The sequence below is a fragment of the Caretta caretta genome, chromosome 3 (genome assembly GCF_965140235.1).
Source record: "Caretta caretta isolate rCarCar2 chromosome 3, rCarCar1.hap1, whole genome shotgun sequence".
NCBI lineage: Eukaryota > Metazoa > Chordata > Testudines > Cheloniidae > Caretta > Caretta caretta.
The window spans coordinates 136,410,578-136,429,357 of NC_134208.1; the positions used below are offsets into that span (position 1 = coordinate 136,410,578).

Genomic DNA, 18,780 nt, shown 5'->3' on the forward strand with positions numbered 1-18,780 from the left:
ATTAGCTAACTACCCTGTTGTGTTCATTCCCTCTGAAGCATCTGGCACTGATCCCTGTCAGAAGACAGGCTACGGGGCTAGATGGGCCACTGGTCTGACCCAGCATGGCCATTCTTATACTCCTGTACTTGCCCCCAGCAGCGCAGGATATGCAGGGCTATGGAGCTGGGTCTGTCACAGGACAAAACGGGAATGAATTCACGGCCCAGTACTCTCTGGTTTTTAGAGGTGGGTCCCTCCCTAGGCCCAGGCCCAGGCCCTGGCCCTGCTGCTCTGAGATCCCGGCGGCAGCTGCCGGCTCATCCCCTCACTGAGGCGCTCCCCCTGCCGCACGGCGGCAACCCCCGCCCAGAGCCGCCGGGCGCGGCTGCTGTGTCACGCGCTCGGGGAGCGGCCCAGGTGGCGGCTCGGGCCCAGGCTCACTTCCCCGGCCCCGCCCCGCCGCTGCCGGAGGAGGAGGAGCAGCAGCGGGCGGCCCTGCAGCTGCGGCATGTCGCCCGCCGGCTACAAGTTCCCCCAGCGGCCGGGTAACTACGGGGCCGAGCGTGCCGTGCCCCGGCGCCGGGGGCTGCAGCGGCGGGTCCCCTGGGCTTGGGGGGTGGCGCGTGGGACGCGGGGCTGCCTCGCCCTTGGCTCTGCGGGGAGCCGGGGGCCGCCCGCCCGGGCGGGGGGCTCTGAGTGTCGCCCTCTGCCAAGACCCTGGGGTCAGGGGGAGCGGCTGCAATCCTCGTGCAACCGGAGAGCAGCGCCTCTGCTGTCCGCCCGGCGAGCGTGCTCGGGCTGCGTGTGCTCCCGGGCTCAGAGGAGCAATTTGCTGCTCTGGGTTTCCCGGCGGGGAGGCTCCTGCCTCATTTTCTCCGTTACCTGGAAAACCGAGGCGCGCTGTCCCGTTTTACAGTGAAATGGATTTGTTCCACCCGCTGATGATCCTCGTGCGTAACTTTTTTTTTTTTTTAACGAGCGCCTGAATTTTAGAAACCTGCCTCTGACTCATCGGCCTGCCTGTACCTGGCAGGGTCTCGTGCCCCCGGGTTAAACAAACTTTGTAAATGATGCAAGTCGCCCTGCTGGTTAACTCATACGCTAGTGAGCGGAAACTGGAAATGCCCAGGATTCGGATGATCTTGTATTTGACCTCAAATGCCCATTAGCTATCTAAACATAGTTTTTCGGTTGTTAACAGTGTCGATTAGAGTGCCCTGTCTCCCCCCCGCCACCTCGCTTTCATAGCCCCCTGGCTATAGCAGACAAATGGCTTAGGACCCCCCCCCCCGGGGTTCGTTGTAACAAAGGTGCATTGTATTTTTGTGCGTGCATTTTGCATGCAGGTAAAGTGGAATTTTCAGCCGGAAATGGTCTCAGAAAAAAGGCCAGGGGCGGCAGATTATCACTAAAGTTTCAAAAACCATATAGGAGATTGAAGAAATGCTCCCCCCCCCCTTTTTTTTTTTTTGTAAAAAAGTTTCATAAATTCTAAACCTATCCATTATTTGGGTGGTGTGGAGGATAGGAGTGATTAGTGGGGTATTTGAACTTTTAGGTTTGGAAGTACTGTGCAGATTTTTTTCATCATGTTGGTGAATATGTGAATCCAGTATTGATTGAAATAAAAATAGTACTAGTGGTAGTCACACTACCCACTAACACAGCATTCCCATATAATTTGCTTGTTTTGGTTTTCTCTCTCAACCTTCTTGCTCTTAGCAACTAAGCTATTTCCTGTTTATGTTTGAAGAAGCTTTTTGCAGGTGTCTGTCACAGTGTATCTTGCCTTTTGCTCATTGACTGTACAAAAGCATGTGCTTTTACTTTTTTTTTTATATAAAGCAACAGATTGTTTTATTCGCCAGTCTTTAAGGCCTGGTACTGTAGGGAGATGCATGTATGTGGACATATACAAAGCTCTGTTGAAGTTGGAAGGACCCTTCCCATAATCATTGCAGGATGAGGGTCCAAATAGACAGTTGCAGTTGATCAAATGGCTAGAGAGACTGTTAATATAGCAGGTTGTTTGTGTGTTTTGTTTTTAACTTTTGTGATCCGAAGAACCATGTTTAGATGATTCAGATGGAAAGAATGTTTTAAAATGTACTCAATTTTTCACTCTTTACTGTTGGCTTATTTTTTGCATTTTTCTCAGTGTAGACGTTGAAGTGGTTAGGTCCACTTACTGTTTATTAAGTACACTCGGTGGAGAAAAGTAATTCAGTTTTGTAGAAAGAAAAGGAGTACTTTTGGCACCTTAGAGACTAACCAATTTATTTGAGCATAAGCTTTCATGAGCTACAGCTCACTTCATCGGATGCATTCAGTGGAAAATACAGTGGGGAGATTTATATACACACACAACATGAAAAAATGGGTGTTATCATACACACTGTAAGGAGAGGTTTCAGAGTAACAGCCGTCTTAGTCTGTATTCACAAAAAGAAAAGGAGGACTTGTGGCACCTTAGAGACTAACCAATTTATTTGAGCATAAGCTTTCGTGAGCTACAGCTCATTTCATCGGATGCATGCTGTGGAAAGTGTGGAAGATCTTTTTATATACACACAAAGCATGAAAAAATACCTCCTCCTACCCCACTCTCCTGCTGGTAATAGCTTATCTAAAGTGACCACTCTCCTTACAATGTGTATGATAATCAAGGTGGGCCATTTGCAGCACAAATTCAGGGTTTAACAAGAACGTCGGGGGGGGGGGTAGGAAAAAACAAGGGGAAATAGGTTACCTTGTATAATATTTATTTGAGAGTGATCACTTAAGTTGAGCTATTACCAGCGGGGGGAGGATTTCCATATTTCCAAAACTGGTTTCATTCCCATTTACAATAACATCCCCCCCTTTCCCCCCCCAATCAAAATTCTCTGCAAAACGTTATGAAGCCTTGATTCTGAGGTGGGTGGCCTTGGAGACACACATCATGGAGTCCCCAGCAGCTCACCAGGTGGGCAGGTTGGGAGGAAACCAATGGTCTCTCTGCTAAATGATTTGATTTGGCAATCGGCAAATCCTGACGAAAAGTATTTCATCAGAGTTTTTTCTGACCAGCTCTATTAGTTTTTTTTCCTCACACTAGCACAATGCTTGTGGTTTGCTTTCTAACACCACAAGGCAGTGTTTGTGGATCTCTAAAAAATATTATTGATATTCACTTAAAAGTCAGGACACAGTTCTATTCATTTTAAGTTCTGAATCCCCCCTCCCCTTTTTTCTTTCTAAACAAAACCCAAATTTTGGACCTAAGGTCCTTATCCAAAGTGTGTTGAAGTAAATGTGAATCTTTCTGTGGTCTTCAACAACGAGCTTCGGAACAAACCTTAATTGTTTTGTGTTTCTTTTTATGCATGAATGTCCATTGTCCAAGCATCACTAACAACTGTGTTATATTTGTATTTGGGTAGTAGATGAATTCTTCACTGCTAAAGCATGTTACGTTTGCATAAGGAAACTTTAAAAGGTGTTCACTTAGCCCTGAAAAGAATCAGGCAGCCTTTTTCACTGGAGCACGGTAATTGTCCGATCAAATAAATCTATAACTGAAAATCCAGTTCAGATGAGATACTTGGGTGTGTCCCAGACCTTTACCAAGGAAATAAAGTCTGTAAGGCTGGAGCTGACTCTGTAGTCCTTACTCAGGTGAAACTCCCACTTAGTTCAGTAGGAGTCTTGCTTGTGTAAAGACTGCAGGAGTAGGGCCCTGAGAGACCATGTACAAAGAGAGATACAAAATTTGCAGTGAAAAAGTGCTGATATAATGGAAGGGTTAGGTCAACATCTATATGCCTAGTTGCTTATGGAAATGGTTACTTAGGCCCCACTTCTGCAGCTGACTCCATACAGGTGAATCTGCATTTACTCAAGTGAGGCTCCTGCGGCAGGGTTCTGCTCAGACAGATGTAGGGTCAGAGACCTATAACATATTATTTGCTCATGTTAAAATATCACAACTTCAGGTGCAGTACCATAACTGATCATTATTTTATAATAAAATAAATAACTCTTGTTTGAAATTAACTTTGAAAATTCAAGGTACTTATACTTAAAAAATTATGTATTTTGTGGGGGGGGGGGAGGGATAAAGGAATTTCAAAGTTTCTTTCTTTTGTTTTAACTGTAATTTTTTTAATAGTGAATACCAAGAAGAGCTTGAAAGATGAAATTGACTCTATTTTGCGGGAGCGGATTATGGTTTTGGATGGAGGCATGGGGACCATGATCCAGCAGCATGCACTATCAGAAGAGGACTTTCGAGGGCAAGAATTTAAGGATCATCCAAAATATCTGAAAGGCAACAATGACCTTTTGAGTATAACTCAGCCTGATATAATCTACAAAATTCACAAGGTATTGTGTCGCTTGACTTCTGAGTGTTCTGATTTTAAAAAAAACCCTGACTCTTCTGAATGATTTCTATGTGCAACCTTAACTGTTAATGGTGTTTTTTTAATTTCTGAATTTCCCTCATCTTCTACTTAATCTTTTTAAGTATACCCTATATTAGCTGAATCACCCTTGTTCACATGCTTGTTGACCCATCAAAGAATTCTAATAGATTGCTGAGGCATGTTTTTCCTCTACAAAAGCTGCTTTGACACTTCCTCAACAAATCATGTTGATCTATGTATAGGATAATTCTGTTCTTTACTGCAGTTTCAACCAGTTTGTCTGGTACTCAAATTAGGTTTACCGGCCCATAATTGCTATGTTTGCCTCTGGAGCCTTTTAAAAAATTGATGTCACATTAGTTATCCTCCAGTCATCTGGTACAGAAAGTGATTTAAGTGATAGTTTACATACCATAGTTAGTAGTTCTGCAATTTCATATTTGAATCCCTTCAGAACTCTTGGGTGAGGACCATCTGGTCCTGGTTATTTATTACTGTTTAATTTATCAATTTGTTCTAAAAACCTCTGGCGCTTCAATCTGGGACTGTTCCTCAGATTTGTCGTCTAAGAAGAATGGCTCAGGTTTGGAGATCTCTCAGATCCTCTACAGAGAAGACTGTTACAAGTAATTCATTTAGCTTCTCAATGGCCTTGTCTTCCTTTAGTGCTCCGTTAGCCCCTGTGTCTTCCAGTGGCCCCACTGATTGTTTAGCAGACTTCCTGCTTCCAATGTTCTTACATTTTTTTTTGCTAGTTGTTCTTCAAATTCTTTTTTGGCCTGCCTAGTTACACTTGACTTGCTAGAATTTATTCTCCTTTTTATTTTCCTTAGTAGGATTTGACTTCCAGTTTTTAAAGGATGTCTTTTTGCATAGTAACTGCTTCTTTTGTTTAGCCATGGTGGCATTTTTTTGGTCCTCTTACTGTTTTTTTTTTTTAATTTGAGCCTCTATTATGGTGTTTTGAAAAAGTTTCCACACAGCTTACAGGCATTTCACTCTTGTGACTGTTTCTTTTAATTTCTGTTTAACTAGCTTCCTCTTTTCTGTGTGGTTCCCCTTCTTGAAGTTAAATGCTACAATTATGATCTTTCTTGGTATTCTCTCTCACCCCCACCCCTGGATGTTAAATTTAATTACATTATGGTTGCTTTACCAAGCAGTTCAGCTATATTCACCCCTTGGACCAGACTCTCTGTGTTCCACTTAGAACTAAATCAAGAATTGCCTTGTCTCTTGTGGGTTCCAGAACTAGCTGCTCCAAGAAGCAGTCATTAATGGTGTCTAGAAATTTTTATCTCTGCCATCCAAACTGGAGGTGACATGCACCCAGTCAGTATGGGAATAGTTGAAATCCCCCATTATTACTGAGTTTTATATTTTTATAGCTCTCTTAATCTCCTTGAGCATTTCACAATCACCATTATTTTAATATTTTTACTGTGAAATATTAAAATTTAGTATAAAGAGAGTAATCTAACATTTTACTGTAATCCTCATAATCTTTAAAGAACAAAAATGAAAAAGAAGCTGTGACTTAAATGCCCTATAGAGATTTAAGGGGAAAAAGCTCTATAGCGGTGTCTGCTCAGTGACCCAGTTGTGTCAACCAAACTGGATTGACTCTGAACTTTGGAAATTCTGCAGGCTGGAGCTCCAGAGTTTGTCATCTCCTTCCTCCCAACTAATTCATCTGATGAAGTTTACAGGTGTGGAAAGACCTATGTTTGAGCTCTTCAGAATTCTTGGAGGTTCAAGTATTTATAGAAAATAACCCTAAAACTGCCCCTCCAACTTCCTTAAATTTTAAATATGGTGGACTGGACACAGAAGCGCCCCGTGCCTTTAAATAGCTTTTACGTGTCCTTCAACTGATAAGTAAGCTCCAACAGGAAGAGATGGTGAGTAGTCTATTTTCAAAAGTCAAAGTGGATTTCCCAGTTCAAGTGCGTTGTTACCTACTAATATACTGTGTTCAGTAATGTTCTGTGCCTGATAAAATGACAAGAGCTTGAAGGGTCAAAATTGTTGTCATTTAATAAATGATTTTGGAGGTGAAAGTGAAACTCAAGTGTGTAAAAGATATCATAAATGTCATTGTGCCCTTTGGATCTGCACAACTCTGTGTGTGTGTGTGTACGTGCGTGTGCCCAGAATAGGGAGTAGAGAGGAGAACTATCAGTTTTCTGTTAGTTAATTTTAAAATTAATATTGTCTTTAACATTAGATATGTTCCTATTCCACCATCTGTTTGATTGAAATTTTATTTGCCTTAATTACCATTAAATTCATTTTTCTTCATTTAGAAAAATCCCAATGGTGTATACTCAATAGTGTAATCACATCAGTACTTTTATGACCCAAATATAAAAATCATCATGTAATTTTCCTTTAGCATTTGAAGTGTGTTCATCTTCTCACGCACCGTTAAGAAAATCCACACAATAGTGAACCCTAATGATATTTGTATTGGAGTAATATTTTGTTTATCTTAGAAACCTTTTTTCATTTCTAAGCCTTTCTGATCAGACCTAATAGGTGAAAGCTTATTATGCTTCAGGAGTGTTGAAATGGAATTACAGTGATTGCTCATTTGCATTTTGCTGAAAGGCCTAACATACAGCTGATTTCCCCCCTTCCTTCAGTGGTGCCAGAATTTCAACCCCAGCCTACAAACATGGTCATAATTTATTAAGGGTACATTTATACATAGTTTATAAAGAGTTAATAACATCTGTTAATTCCATTTTAATAAATGCTTCAGTAGGTTGATTGCAGCCATCTATAACATACGCTACTCATGCCTGTTATGTGTTTATAACATCTATTAGGCCTTGATTCTTGAAGGTTGTCTAACTTGAAGCATATCAGTGAGATTATTTACACGCTTAAAGTTAAGTTAATCCATCTTGAATTGGAACCTTGATAGTTTATAAAGGGTTAAAAACGATTTATAAATATAACCTTAAACACTAAAACTCTGAGTAACCTCAAATGTGTTTAAACACTATTTCAAAGCAACAGGAGTAAGAACTGTAGGATTTGGTCTTCTGTGAATTCGGAGGCAATTATCCTTTGTCTTCAGCTGAAAATCACAAAATGTTAGAATCCGCTGACTCCCTTCTTTTCCATCCCCTGATCTGAAATCATTAGTTCTCAATTGTTTTTTTTATTGTTGCAGGAATACTTGCTCTCTGGGGCTGATATAATTGAAACAAACACTTTCAGCAGCACCAAAGTTGCACAAGCTGACTATGACCTTGAGCATCTGGTAAGAATTTTAAGCCACTTACATGTTAAGATATTCAAGATTTGTTGTCCCAGCAGCCAATATTAACCTAGTCCCCAGAGACCACAAGATTTATGTTTATTGCTAACTGCACACTGTCTCTGGGCACACAGGTGAGATTGGTTGGGTCTCTGGTGCTCAGCAGAAAAATATCCCATTTACTTATAACACATTTCTATTATTACGGTAATATTAGGATGAAAATTATACTTGTGATAGGACAGTTGTCAATGAAGGCACAGACAGTAATAATTTGTATTGGGCTTCATCAGTTGAGTATTCGCAGAAGAGTCTCATTCTGTGAACAAGAACATTCTGCTTCAGTGCTTCCAGTTTCACAAGATGGTGCCACACTGGAAATGTGTTTTGTCTCTTAACGTTGTATGTATATTTTATTCTTTGGCACAGAGGTTTGTCTTGCTTGCAGTAAGAGTTTTGCTGCAGTGCTTAGAACTCTCTTAAGCTCAGGTTTGTGCTGCCTATCAGTCACATCATTTTAAAATGATATCTCAGCAGATGGCATGACAATACCTGGGAACATGCCATCTAAATCAGAGTTGCTGTTCCCAATAAGCTACATTTACCTTCATAGGGCCCCTTCCTTCAAGGTGACAACTCCCGCTAACTTCGGTATCTTACAGAACTGGCCATTAGTCCCTTTGCCATCATTTAATTTTACAATATCAGTTTTAGACACAGACGTAGTAGAATGGTATCCGTCATATAATCGCATCACTACAGTTTGCTTTCTGAGATTGATGGAACAAAGCAATTCCCCATGCTGGGGGTACCCCAGAGGTGTGTGTGTGTGTGTGGTGGGTTTTTTTATTATTTTTTATTTTTTTAAAGTTTTGCCATAATGCTTTCATGTGTTTGTCTGGTCTATAGTATAGAGCACTTAGAATGCACTGCATGCTGCCACAGAAGAGGGTGACTGACTCTTGTAAGTTTCTTAGTTAGTTTTCTTCATAGAAGAGACATAATGTACAGAATTAGCCTTTTCTGTTAGCACACAGTAATTTGGCTGTCATTGTTCCAGGTTTATCAGTTAAACAAAGTCTCAGCACAGGTGGCCAGAAAAGCAGCTGATGATGTGACTGCTCAGACAGGTGAATGGTGGTTTGGTTTTTGGTTTTTTTTTCCTCTTTGTATTCAAACATTCCCTTCTACATGTTCTATCGTCTCATTACAAGCTTTGAAATGTTGTGACTTGGGTTGGTGCAGTTGGTTGCATCTGGGAGCAATGATGCTGCAAATTGTCTTCCAAGAGGAGCCTAATGCATGAGTGACTCATAAGCTATTTAGATATGCAAAATGTTACTCTGGTTCTTTCACAAGGTGCTGAGTGCTTCTTGGGAGTCCACAACTCCCACTGAAATCCACCTGGCATTATTTCACCCAGCATCTGCCAGGAGGTACTCAATAGCTCACAGCATCAGCCCTAAATGGGCAGTCGTTCCTAAAAATGACTTCTTCATCTACATTTCTGTTAGTAGAGACCTACCGATCTAACAAGAACACTTGATAAAGGGATAACGTAATTTAGAAGTCTTCAAGTTTTCTCTCTCATTCTAACACCAAGCTGCATTTTCTGTTTATAAACCTGTCATTAGATTGTCCAGACAATACCTCCCTGATTTGGATCTTAAATATAATAAAAATATAAAATTAAGGCACATCTTTTTTTTTTTAAAGTGGTTCACTGTTCTTTGTAACTAAATGTAGCGATTCAAATATCTGTTATATTGCACTGCAGTATTTCTTTATGGCGCTGTGCTGTGCATTTAAAAATGATCAGGCAACTTAAAGTACTCTTTGTTGCCTGATGATTTTTTTAAATGCACAGCACAGCGCCATAAAGCTTGGACTGAATTGATGGCTTGCAATGGCATTGTTTGTAAATACTGCTGACCCTTATTGGATAGAATCAGAACTACTCAACAATCCAAAGCTAATTTAGATTCTCCTCTATCCCAAGTGGTGGGGACTTGTGCTTTTGGAACAGGACACTCTGAGTTAAATCTACATTGTTGCCATGCTGTCTTAAGTGATGGTTACAATATTATGACTGTAGGTGGCTAGAGTTGATGAGTGACATTTCTTCCCTTGTCTAGAGAGTAGACGATTTGTTGCTGGTGCTATGGGTCCTACAAACAAAACGCTCTCTGTGTCTCCCTCAGTGGAAAGATCAGACTATAGGAACATCAGTAAGTATTTGTAATTTAATTCTATTCTACCTTTTATGATACGTTACAAGAAGATGTCTTTAGCTAACGATATGTCATAAAGATATGAGACAAACCACTTTAAACTAATTTTTATTTACAGCTTTTGATGAGCTGGTTGAAGCATACCAAGAACAAGCCAGAGGACTCTTAGATGGAGGGGTTGATATCTTGTTAGTAGAAACCATATTTGATACAGCCAATGCCAAGGTGAGACTTTTGGGAAAACTTGGAAGTGGTTTGAACCTTTTATTAAATGCCTAAATAAAAAATTCTGGTGTGGGAGCTAAGGCAAGAATTTTCCCTATATATTACTGATCCATCTTATGTTGAAATTCTGTGGAAACTATTGTGGACTAAATGGATCATATGTAGGGGTTATGCATTGAGAATATATGCAACTGTATGAAACACATTAAATTCACACTCTGGACGTATATAGTAGATGTATGTAACAAACACACAGAGACTTTAAAAGCTTGGTTATCCTACATGCTGTAAATGTGAGTGACGAATAACAGTGTACAAATCTTAGCAAGTGCATTGGTGTGATTTTTTTGGGTCTAAAAGAGCCTCGGGCTGCCTAGCTGCTGGATACCACCACAATATGTGAGAAAACCTAGAGGTTTCTGGGCGTGAAGGAATGCCCTTGAATGTAGTAAATTCTTCCAGAATCTCTAGCAATATTGTATAGTAAGTTTTTTGTGCAAAAGGCTATTCAAGCCTTAACTTGAATTAACTTGTTGTAACCTTTATTATTAAACAGGCAGCTCTCTTTGCTCTCAAGAAACTGTTTGAGGAAGAGTATGATCCCAGACCAATATTTGTAAGCACAAAACATTTTACTAACTTTAGCTGAAATGATCTAATGTTTTTATGTGTGGTTCCCTAACAAGACTGAGGTGGCAGCTCAGCTGGTGATGGCATGGGTCCATTTTTTAAAAACAAAACACACACAGTATAACATGCAAAAAGTCAGTATGTTTTCTAGAATTGCTTTTTTTGTATTGTTATCCTTAGGACAGTGGGAAAACATTACTCTCTGTATTTTATAGGAGAATTTGAGGTCAAAGCATTATTATTTATAAAGCTTCATACTTTCTCATGGCCCTTCACAGATGAGTTTTTTAAAAGAAACTCTGGTACCTTCCCCAGAAAGCTTACAATCTAATGCGCCCAATTCTTCTCTGTATTGTGACTTCAGGGAGATTCCATGTGGGCCCAAGGATCTGCTTGTGCATTGTACAGTGCAGGATTGGGCTTAAATAATAACAGATATAGAAGTTATGGATGGTGAGGGAAGGAGGCGGGCTCTGATTGCAGTTAGGATCCTTAGCTGTTAACATCAACCAACAAACTGTACATCCCAAGAGATTTTATTTATTTATTGAAAATAAAGGTTAGCAAAGTGGCCTTCTGAAGCTCTTTGGTCAGAAGTTTCTTTCTACTTGCTAGAACGTTTGGGGAGGTTGCACAGAAAAAAATATTCTGATTTCCTGCATGGGTTGCCTGTCATCACTTGGAACCAAACACTCTTCATCTTGCTTTGGCTTTTGAGAGGGCAGTATTAATAACATATGTTCTTATCCCCACCCCCACCTCCAATCCCTTTTGTATTTTAGGTTTCTGGAACTATTGTAGATAAGAGTGGACGCACTCTCTCTGGCCAGACAGGAGAAGCATTTGTCATTAGTGTATCCCACAGTGAGCCACTTTGGTAAGAGAATGTGCTTTCTTGAGTCCATTATTCTAAGACCAGACAGTAATGGTAAGTTTTATAAGGCCCCGTCAACAGGAGATTCTTAACCATGCTATCTGCAACCATATTTAACCGTGTATGTCGCTAGTGTAGTGTAGTTTCCCTGTCTAGTGTAACCAGGAATTATTTTTCCTGAGAACCATGGTGTAGCATACCCCTCTTTTATGAGTCCTTATTACTGTTATGCAGCTTAATAAAGTTCCTGTCCATGGTGATAAGGGAAATGGTGCTAGAACCCTGCAACTAACAACTGGCCATGAGCACAGTAATATTCAAATGCTAGTGGTGTGGTTCTGAACCCAGTGTAGCCAGGACCTAAGTGAGTCCCATGATATCTGTCTTCAAAAGTAGGCAGGAGGTGAAATAACTGCTTTCTCATGTAGAGAGATGAAGCTGCTTTTCCATTGTCTCTCTGAAGAGAGTCACTTCTCTACCTTCTTCGCCCCTAATAATGTGTGAACTGAGGCCTGATCCACATTGGACTGTGAACCATATTGGAAAATGGAGTTTGACTGATATAGACAAGACCAAACTGTTTTAAAATTAATGTCAGAAGCTGTGCTTGGATTTGAAGCCTAGACTTTCAAATTTACTTTGCAAACAGTTAATATCTGGGGTAGACTGGGCCTAGATAGATTTGGTGAAGGAAACAAATAATAGTTACAAAAAAGGGGGGAAACAAGTAAAGAAAAGATTCCAGTGTCAGATCATAGGGCCAGGTCATGAGATGTCGTTGCAGCATCCTTTTCCCTGATTTTTTCCAAAATTCCAAATGTTCACTAAATTTTTTTCTCAAAAAGGTGTATTTGTTCTGAAAAACACTTGACACTTCTAGGTGATTATTTAATAAAAATATGTTCTTCTCCATGCAAACATAAATGCTAAAAATTTTTTTTATATGAAAGCTTAGATTCTGTAAAATTTGGCCGCTGCATAAGACAGAGCCCTGCATGTAACCATGCTTTCCCCTTTTTTCCCCCCATCCTTGTGCTTTTCTGTATCCTTTTCTCCCTGTTTCTCTCTTTACTTTTTTTAAAATCTTTATGTATTTGCCTGTAGTTAGCAAAATTTTCCTGCAGTGTTAAATATTTTCATTTGCTATTAGACACGTACTCGGTGTATGTCGTGACAAGCCATTCTTTGGTTTTTTTACAACAAAATCCCAGTTAAAAATAGTCTGTCATCTCCGTGATGCAGAAGTGTGAGACTGCACTAACATACAACGAACCCAGCTTTTCTGACATGTCCCCCCTCCCCCCCCCTTGAAGATCCACTTTCCCAGACCAGACTGTGTTGCAGAAGTAACATATGGAGTTGCTTGGAACAGGGTGCTGCTTGATTCGTTCACTATCACAGCATAGAGATCTATGCTTGGCACAGATCTCAGCCTCAGACAAGGTACTCATGACTCTAATGTCTCTAGGGAGGATAGAAGGAGCACTGGAGCAGAAACTAGGACTGTATTAAACAACATTTAATACAGTACTCTGGGCCTGATTCCGATTTATGCTAATGCCACTTTACACTGCCATGGCAGACGAAGCATTAAAATGAGAGTGAGTTACACTTAACCCCACTTTAAGGTCTCTTTACGTTACCAAAGTGGTGTAAATGAGTCTGGCTGTCTGTGTCTAGTTGTGCTCCCTGTAGGGAGCACATTATACCTTTCTTGGACATCTGCACATGCTTTCAGTTTGCTCCTGAACATGATTTGGGGTAATGAGTTTGATCTGTAAGTCACTGTTTTGATTTTGATTAAGGATCTTATACACACTCACTCTGTGCACAATCAGCATAGCTGATATTGGCTGAGGAACTGCTGGTTACAGTTCTTACAATTGAGCGTCTGAGGACAGGTGGCAGGGTATTCTCTATGAACAGCCCTCAGTTGTGGGATTAGCTTCCTCCCTTGGTCTGACAGAGTCCTGTTTGTATGTATGTATTGTGGTCATATCTAGAAGCCACATTCGGGGAAGCAAGGCTCTCATGAGCTAACTGCTTTACACGCAGAGATTTCCTGCCCCAAAGAGCTTTACAACCATTGCCAATGACAAGAGACAACTGGTGGCTACAACAAACAAATGGGGGAAGAGAAGAGATGGCCACAGTAATGGTGCACTGTAACTGCTGCTTATTATACTAACCGCAGTAATTTCACCAAGTTCTGGCCTAAGGTTGTTGGCCTTTGGGGCATGGTGAAAGGGTCATTTAATTTTCTCAGACTTTTTTGCCTGGGATGGGGGAGGGGGCTGAGCTGATCTGAGGGTGATATTGGTTAGGAAGTACAACGTTTTGCCTTTAAATTGGGTAAGCATGCTCCAGGTTTCCAATAGGCGTACTTTCAAAATCAAAACGTTACATGGTGCCAGCCTCATGTCAGCTCCTGCTGTGAGAGTAAATCATAGAATATCAAGGTTGGAAGGGACTTCAGGAGGTCATCTAGTCCAACCCCCTGCTCAAAGCAGGACCGATCCCCAATTAAATCATCCCAGCCAGGGCTTTGTCAAGCCTGACCTTAAAAACCTCTAAGGAAGGAGATTCCACCACCTCCCTAGGTAACACATTTCAGTGTTTCACCACCCTCCTAGTGAGAGAGTTTTTCCTAATATCCAACCTAAATCTCCCCCACTGCAACTTGAGACCATTACTCCTTGTTCTGTCATCCACTACCACTGAGAATAGTCTAGATCCATCCTCTTTGGAACCCCCTTTCAGGTAGTTGAAAGCAGCTATCAAATCTCCCCTCATTCTTCTCTTCTCTTCTCAGTTCCCTCAGCCTCTCCTCATAAGTCATGTGTTCCAGTCCCCTAATCATTTTTGTTGCCCTCCACTGGACTCTCTCCAATTTTTCCACATCCTTCTTGTAGTGTGGGGCCCAAAACTGGACACAGTACTCCAGATGAGGCCTCACCAATGCTGAATAGAGGGGAACGATCACATCCCTCGATCTGCTGGCAATGCCCCTACTTATACATCCCAAAATGCCATTGGCCTTCTTGGCAACAAGGGCACACTGCTGACTCATATCCAGCTTCTCATCCACTGTCACCCCAGGTCCTTTTCTGCAGAACTGCTGCCTAGCCATTTGGTCCCTAGTCTGTAGCAGTGCATTGGATTCTTCCGTCCTAAGTGCAGGACTCTGCACTTGTCCTTGTTGAACCTCATCAGATTTCTTTTGGCCCAATCCTCCAATTTGTCTAGGTCCCTCTGTATCCTATCCCTACCCTCCAGCATATCTACCACTCCTCCCAGTTTAGTGTCGTCTGCAAACTTGCTGAGGGTGCAATCCACACCATCCTCCAGATCATTAATGAAGATATTGAACAAAACCAGCCCCAGGACTGACCCTTGGGGCACTCCGCTTGATACTGGCTGCCAACTAGACATGGAGCCATTGATCACTATCCATTGAGCCCGACAATCTAGCCAATTTTCTACCCACCTTATAGTGCATTCATCCAGCCCATACTTCTTTAACTTGCTGACAAGAATACTGTGGGAGACTGTGTCAAAAGCTTTGCTAAAGTCAAGGAACACCACGTCCACTGCTTTCCCTTCATCCACAGAGCCAGTTATCTCGTCATAGAGGGCAATTAGATTAGTCAGGCATGACTTGCCCTTGGTGAATCCATGCTGACTGTTCCTGATCACTTTCCTCTCATGTAAGTGCTTCAGGATTGATTCTTTGAGGACCTGCTCCATGATTTTTCCGGGGACTGAGGTGAGGCTGACTGGCCTGTAGTTCCCAGGATCCTCCTTCTTCCCTTTTTTAAAGATGGGCACTACATTAGCCTTTTTCCAGTCGTCCAGGACTTCCCCCGATCGCCATGAGTTTTCAAAGATAATGGCCAATGGCTCTGCAATCACAGCTGCCAACTCCTTTAGCACTCTCGGATGCAACGCATCCGGCCCCATGGACTTGTGCACGTCCAGCTTTTCTAAATAGTCCCTAACCACTGCTTTCTCCACAGAGGGCTGGTCACCTCCTCCTCGTGCTGTGCTGCCCAGTGTAGTCGTCTGGGAGCTGACCTTGTTCGTGAAGACAGAGGCAAAAAAAGCATTGAGTACATTAGCTTTTTCCACATCCTCTGTCACTAGGTTGCCTCCCTCATTCAGTAAGGGGCCCACACTTTCCTTGACTTTCTTCTTGTTGCTCACATACCTGAAGAAACCCTTCTTGTTTCTCTTAACATCGCTTGCTAGCTGCAACTCCAGGTGTGATTTGGCCTTCCTCATTTCACTCCTGCATGCTCGAGCAATATTTTTATACTCCTCCCTGGTCATTTGTCCAATCTTCCACTTCTTGTAAGCTTCTTTTTTGTGTTTAAGATCAGCAAGGATTTCACTGTTAAGCCAAGCTGGCCGCCTGCCATATTTACTATTCTTTCTACACATTGGGATGGTTTACCCTTGTAACGTCAATAAGGATTCTTTAAAATACAGTCAGCTCTCCTGGACTCCTTTCCCCCTCATGTTATCTTCCCAGGAGATCTTGCCCATCAGTTCCCTGAGGGAGTCAAAATCTGCTTTTCTGAAGTCCAGGGTCCGTATTCTGCTGCTTTCCTTTCCTCCTTGTGTCAGGATCCTGAACTCGACCATCTCATGGTCACTGTCTCCCAGGTTCCCATCCACTTTAGCTTCCCCTACTAATTCTTCCCGGTTTGTGAGCAGCAGGTCAAGAAGAGCCCTGCCCCTAGTTGGTTCCTCCAGCACTTGCACCAGGAAATTGTCCCCTACATTTTCCAAAAACTTCCTGGATTGTCTGTGCACCGCAGTATTGCTCTCCCAGCAGATATCAGGGTGATTGAAGTCTCCCATGAGAACCCGGGCGTGCGATCTAGTAGCTTCTGCGAGTTGCCGGAAGAAAGCCTCGTCCACCTCATCCCCCGGTCCGGTGGTCTATAGCAGACTCCCACCACGACATCACTCTTGTTGCTCACACTTCTAAACTTAATCCAGAGACTCTCAGGTTTTTCTGCAGTTTCATACTTGAGCTTTGAGCAGTCATACTGCTCTCTTACATACAGTGCAACTCCGCCACCTTTTCTGCCCTACCTGTCCTTTCTGAACAGCTTATATCCATCCATGACAGTACTCCAGTCATGGGAGTTATCCCACCCAAGTCTCTGTTATTCCAATCACATCATAATTCCTTGACTTTGCCAGGACTTCCAGTTCTCCCTGCTTGTTTCCCAGGCTTTGTGCTTTTGTGTATAGGCACTTGAGATAACCCACTGATCGCCCCTCCTTCAGAAGGTCTGAAGAAATGGTTTTGGTACCTGATACGTGGTAAATCCAGTGAGAGTGTCAAAATATTTTCATTCATCGATTACGCTACTTGCCGCTAAAATATCTCCCCATTGAGGTGGGGCAAAGAGAGAACGACAGATGAGCCTGTGTTGAGAGAGACAGATGGAGCTGGGATAAGGCAGAGGGAAATGCAGCTGGTTACTAAGAAGAGACAACCTGAAAAAAAACAACAAAAAAAACCCTGAACTGCCAGTTTATAAATCGAACATGACATAAATGCAATTGCATCTACACTGTTATCTACATTTGGCATGGATGGCCTCATTAACTATCCTTATCTTTACTTTGCTTCAGCTATCCTGACTGAGCCCTTCCTTATATCATGAAAATAAATGGTCTTCCCATCTTTGTAATGACACATTCCCTGCTCCATAGTGCATGATGTGTGTGTCTGGGGGTCCATATAAGTGACTTATCTGTGTGTAACCTGTACATGCTTAAACACAAAAATCAGTGGGGGGTGGTAAAATGATTCCCTTGAAATCTATGGTATATTTAAATAGAATGCTCCAAGCCAAACAGAGTTCAGAAAAGCTATAAAGTTACATACTTAACTCTTATGCCACAACCAGTTAGAGTAAGGGGAGTTGCATGTTCAATTATGGAAAAATAATTGGACAGTATGCAGATCCCCACTCTCTGGCTGTTTAGAAGCCAACTGGAGCCCAGTGGTTTGTATACTGCCTGTATAGTTACTTCTCAGTAATCACACAGTCAGCATGCAAATTCTTTTGCTCTGATTCAGTTACCTGCATAATTCCCACCCAGGTACATGTAAGAAACATACAGTAGTTGATTTGACTTCTTTCCTACCCACCCCAGTCCCGAGCTGAGATGCCCCTGAACTGTGGGAAGTTCCATGGGAGTATACACACTGTACCATCCCTACAGCCCTCTCTGTGGCAGGCTACTTCAGCTGGCTATTGGCCATGGTCTTGTCCCAGCACCCCCCTGTCTCCGTCCCATCCCGTTGGGGTAGCTTTTGTCCCTCTTCAGCCACTAGGAGTTACTGCTGATATGCCTGGTTAGGGGAAGGCTCCTTTCACCTTTATCCCTCAGAAGCAATGTAAGAGCCAGTCAGTTTAGCACTCTGACTTTTTCAATGACAAGGGGTGACTTGGAGTCCATTAGAAGCATGGCTTGTTGTGAATGGGAGATCAGGGAACAAAGTATGTTAAAGGTCTTATTCTGTATGCCTGGAGCATTACCTTGGACATCAGTGTAGGAATGTTGGCTTTATTTGGATTCAGGAGAGGGCCCTAAGAGTGGCACTTGCCTATCTGATGTTGAAAGAAAATGTGTTTGTGCCTCATGCTGGTGAAATTGTTCAAGAAGCTTATGCATGTGAAAGATCTCTGCTGTAATGTTGTCTAAAGGAGCGCTCAAGGACGATAAGGCCATTGCAGAGAAACTAAATGCATTCTTTGCATCGGTCTTCATGGCTGAGGATGTGAGGGAGATTTCTAAACTTGAGCCATTCTTTTTGGGTGACAGATCTGAGGAACTGTCCCAGATTGAGGTGTCATTAGAGGAGGTTTTAGAACAAATAGATAAACAGTAATAAGTCACCAGGGCCAGATGGTATTCAGGAGTTCTGAAGGAACTCAAATGTGATATTGCAGAATTACTAACTGTGGTTTGTAACCTATCATTTAAATCGGCTTCTGTACCAAATGACTGGAGAATAGTTAATGTGATGCCAATTTTTTTAAAAAGGCTCCAGAGGTGATCCTGGCAATTACAGGTGAGTAAGCCTCACTTCAGTACCAGGCAAACTGTTTGAAACTATAGTAAAGAACAGAATTGTCC

The 18,780-nt window shown here is 42.1% G+C and overlaps 1 protein-coding gene across 4 annotated transcripts in view; it reads left to right on the plus strand.

The window, feature by feature from the left end:
• The first annotated feature begins 352 nt into the window (after window positions 1-352).
• The window catches only part of MTR (5-methyltetrahydrofolate-homocysteine methyltransferase), a 71,817-nt gene continuing 53,389 nt past the window's right edge, over window positions 353-18,780 (plus strand). For 2 of the 4 annotated variants that reach the window (XM_048843781.2, XM_048843785.2), the window contains exons 1-8: window positions 353-527; window positions 4,133-4,347; window positions 7,570-7,659; window positions 8,717-8,786; window positions 9,792-9,884; window positions 10,006-10,112; window positions 10,669-10,728; window positions 11,525-11,619. In XM_048843781.2, the coding sequence (XP_048699738.1) occupies window positions 491-527; window positions 4,133-4,347; window positions 7,570-7,659; window positions 8,717-8,786; window positions 9,792-9,884; window positions 10,006-10,112; window positions 10,669-10,728; window positions 11,525-11,619 (767 nt within the window). In that variant the 5' untranslated portion in view covers window positions 353-490. Of the gene's footprint in view, window positions 528-815; window positions 933-4,132; window positions 4,348-6,107; window positions 6,290-7,569; window positions 7,660-8,716; window positions 8,787-9,791; window positions 9,885-10,005; window positions 10,113-10,668; window positions 10,729-11,524; window positions 11,620-18,780 lie in introns of those variants that run through there. The other 2 variants (XM_048843782.2, XM_048843784.2) reach the window with 2 other exon arrangements.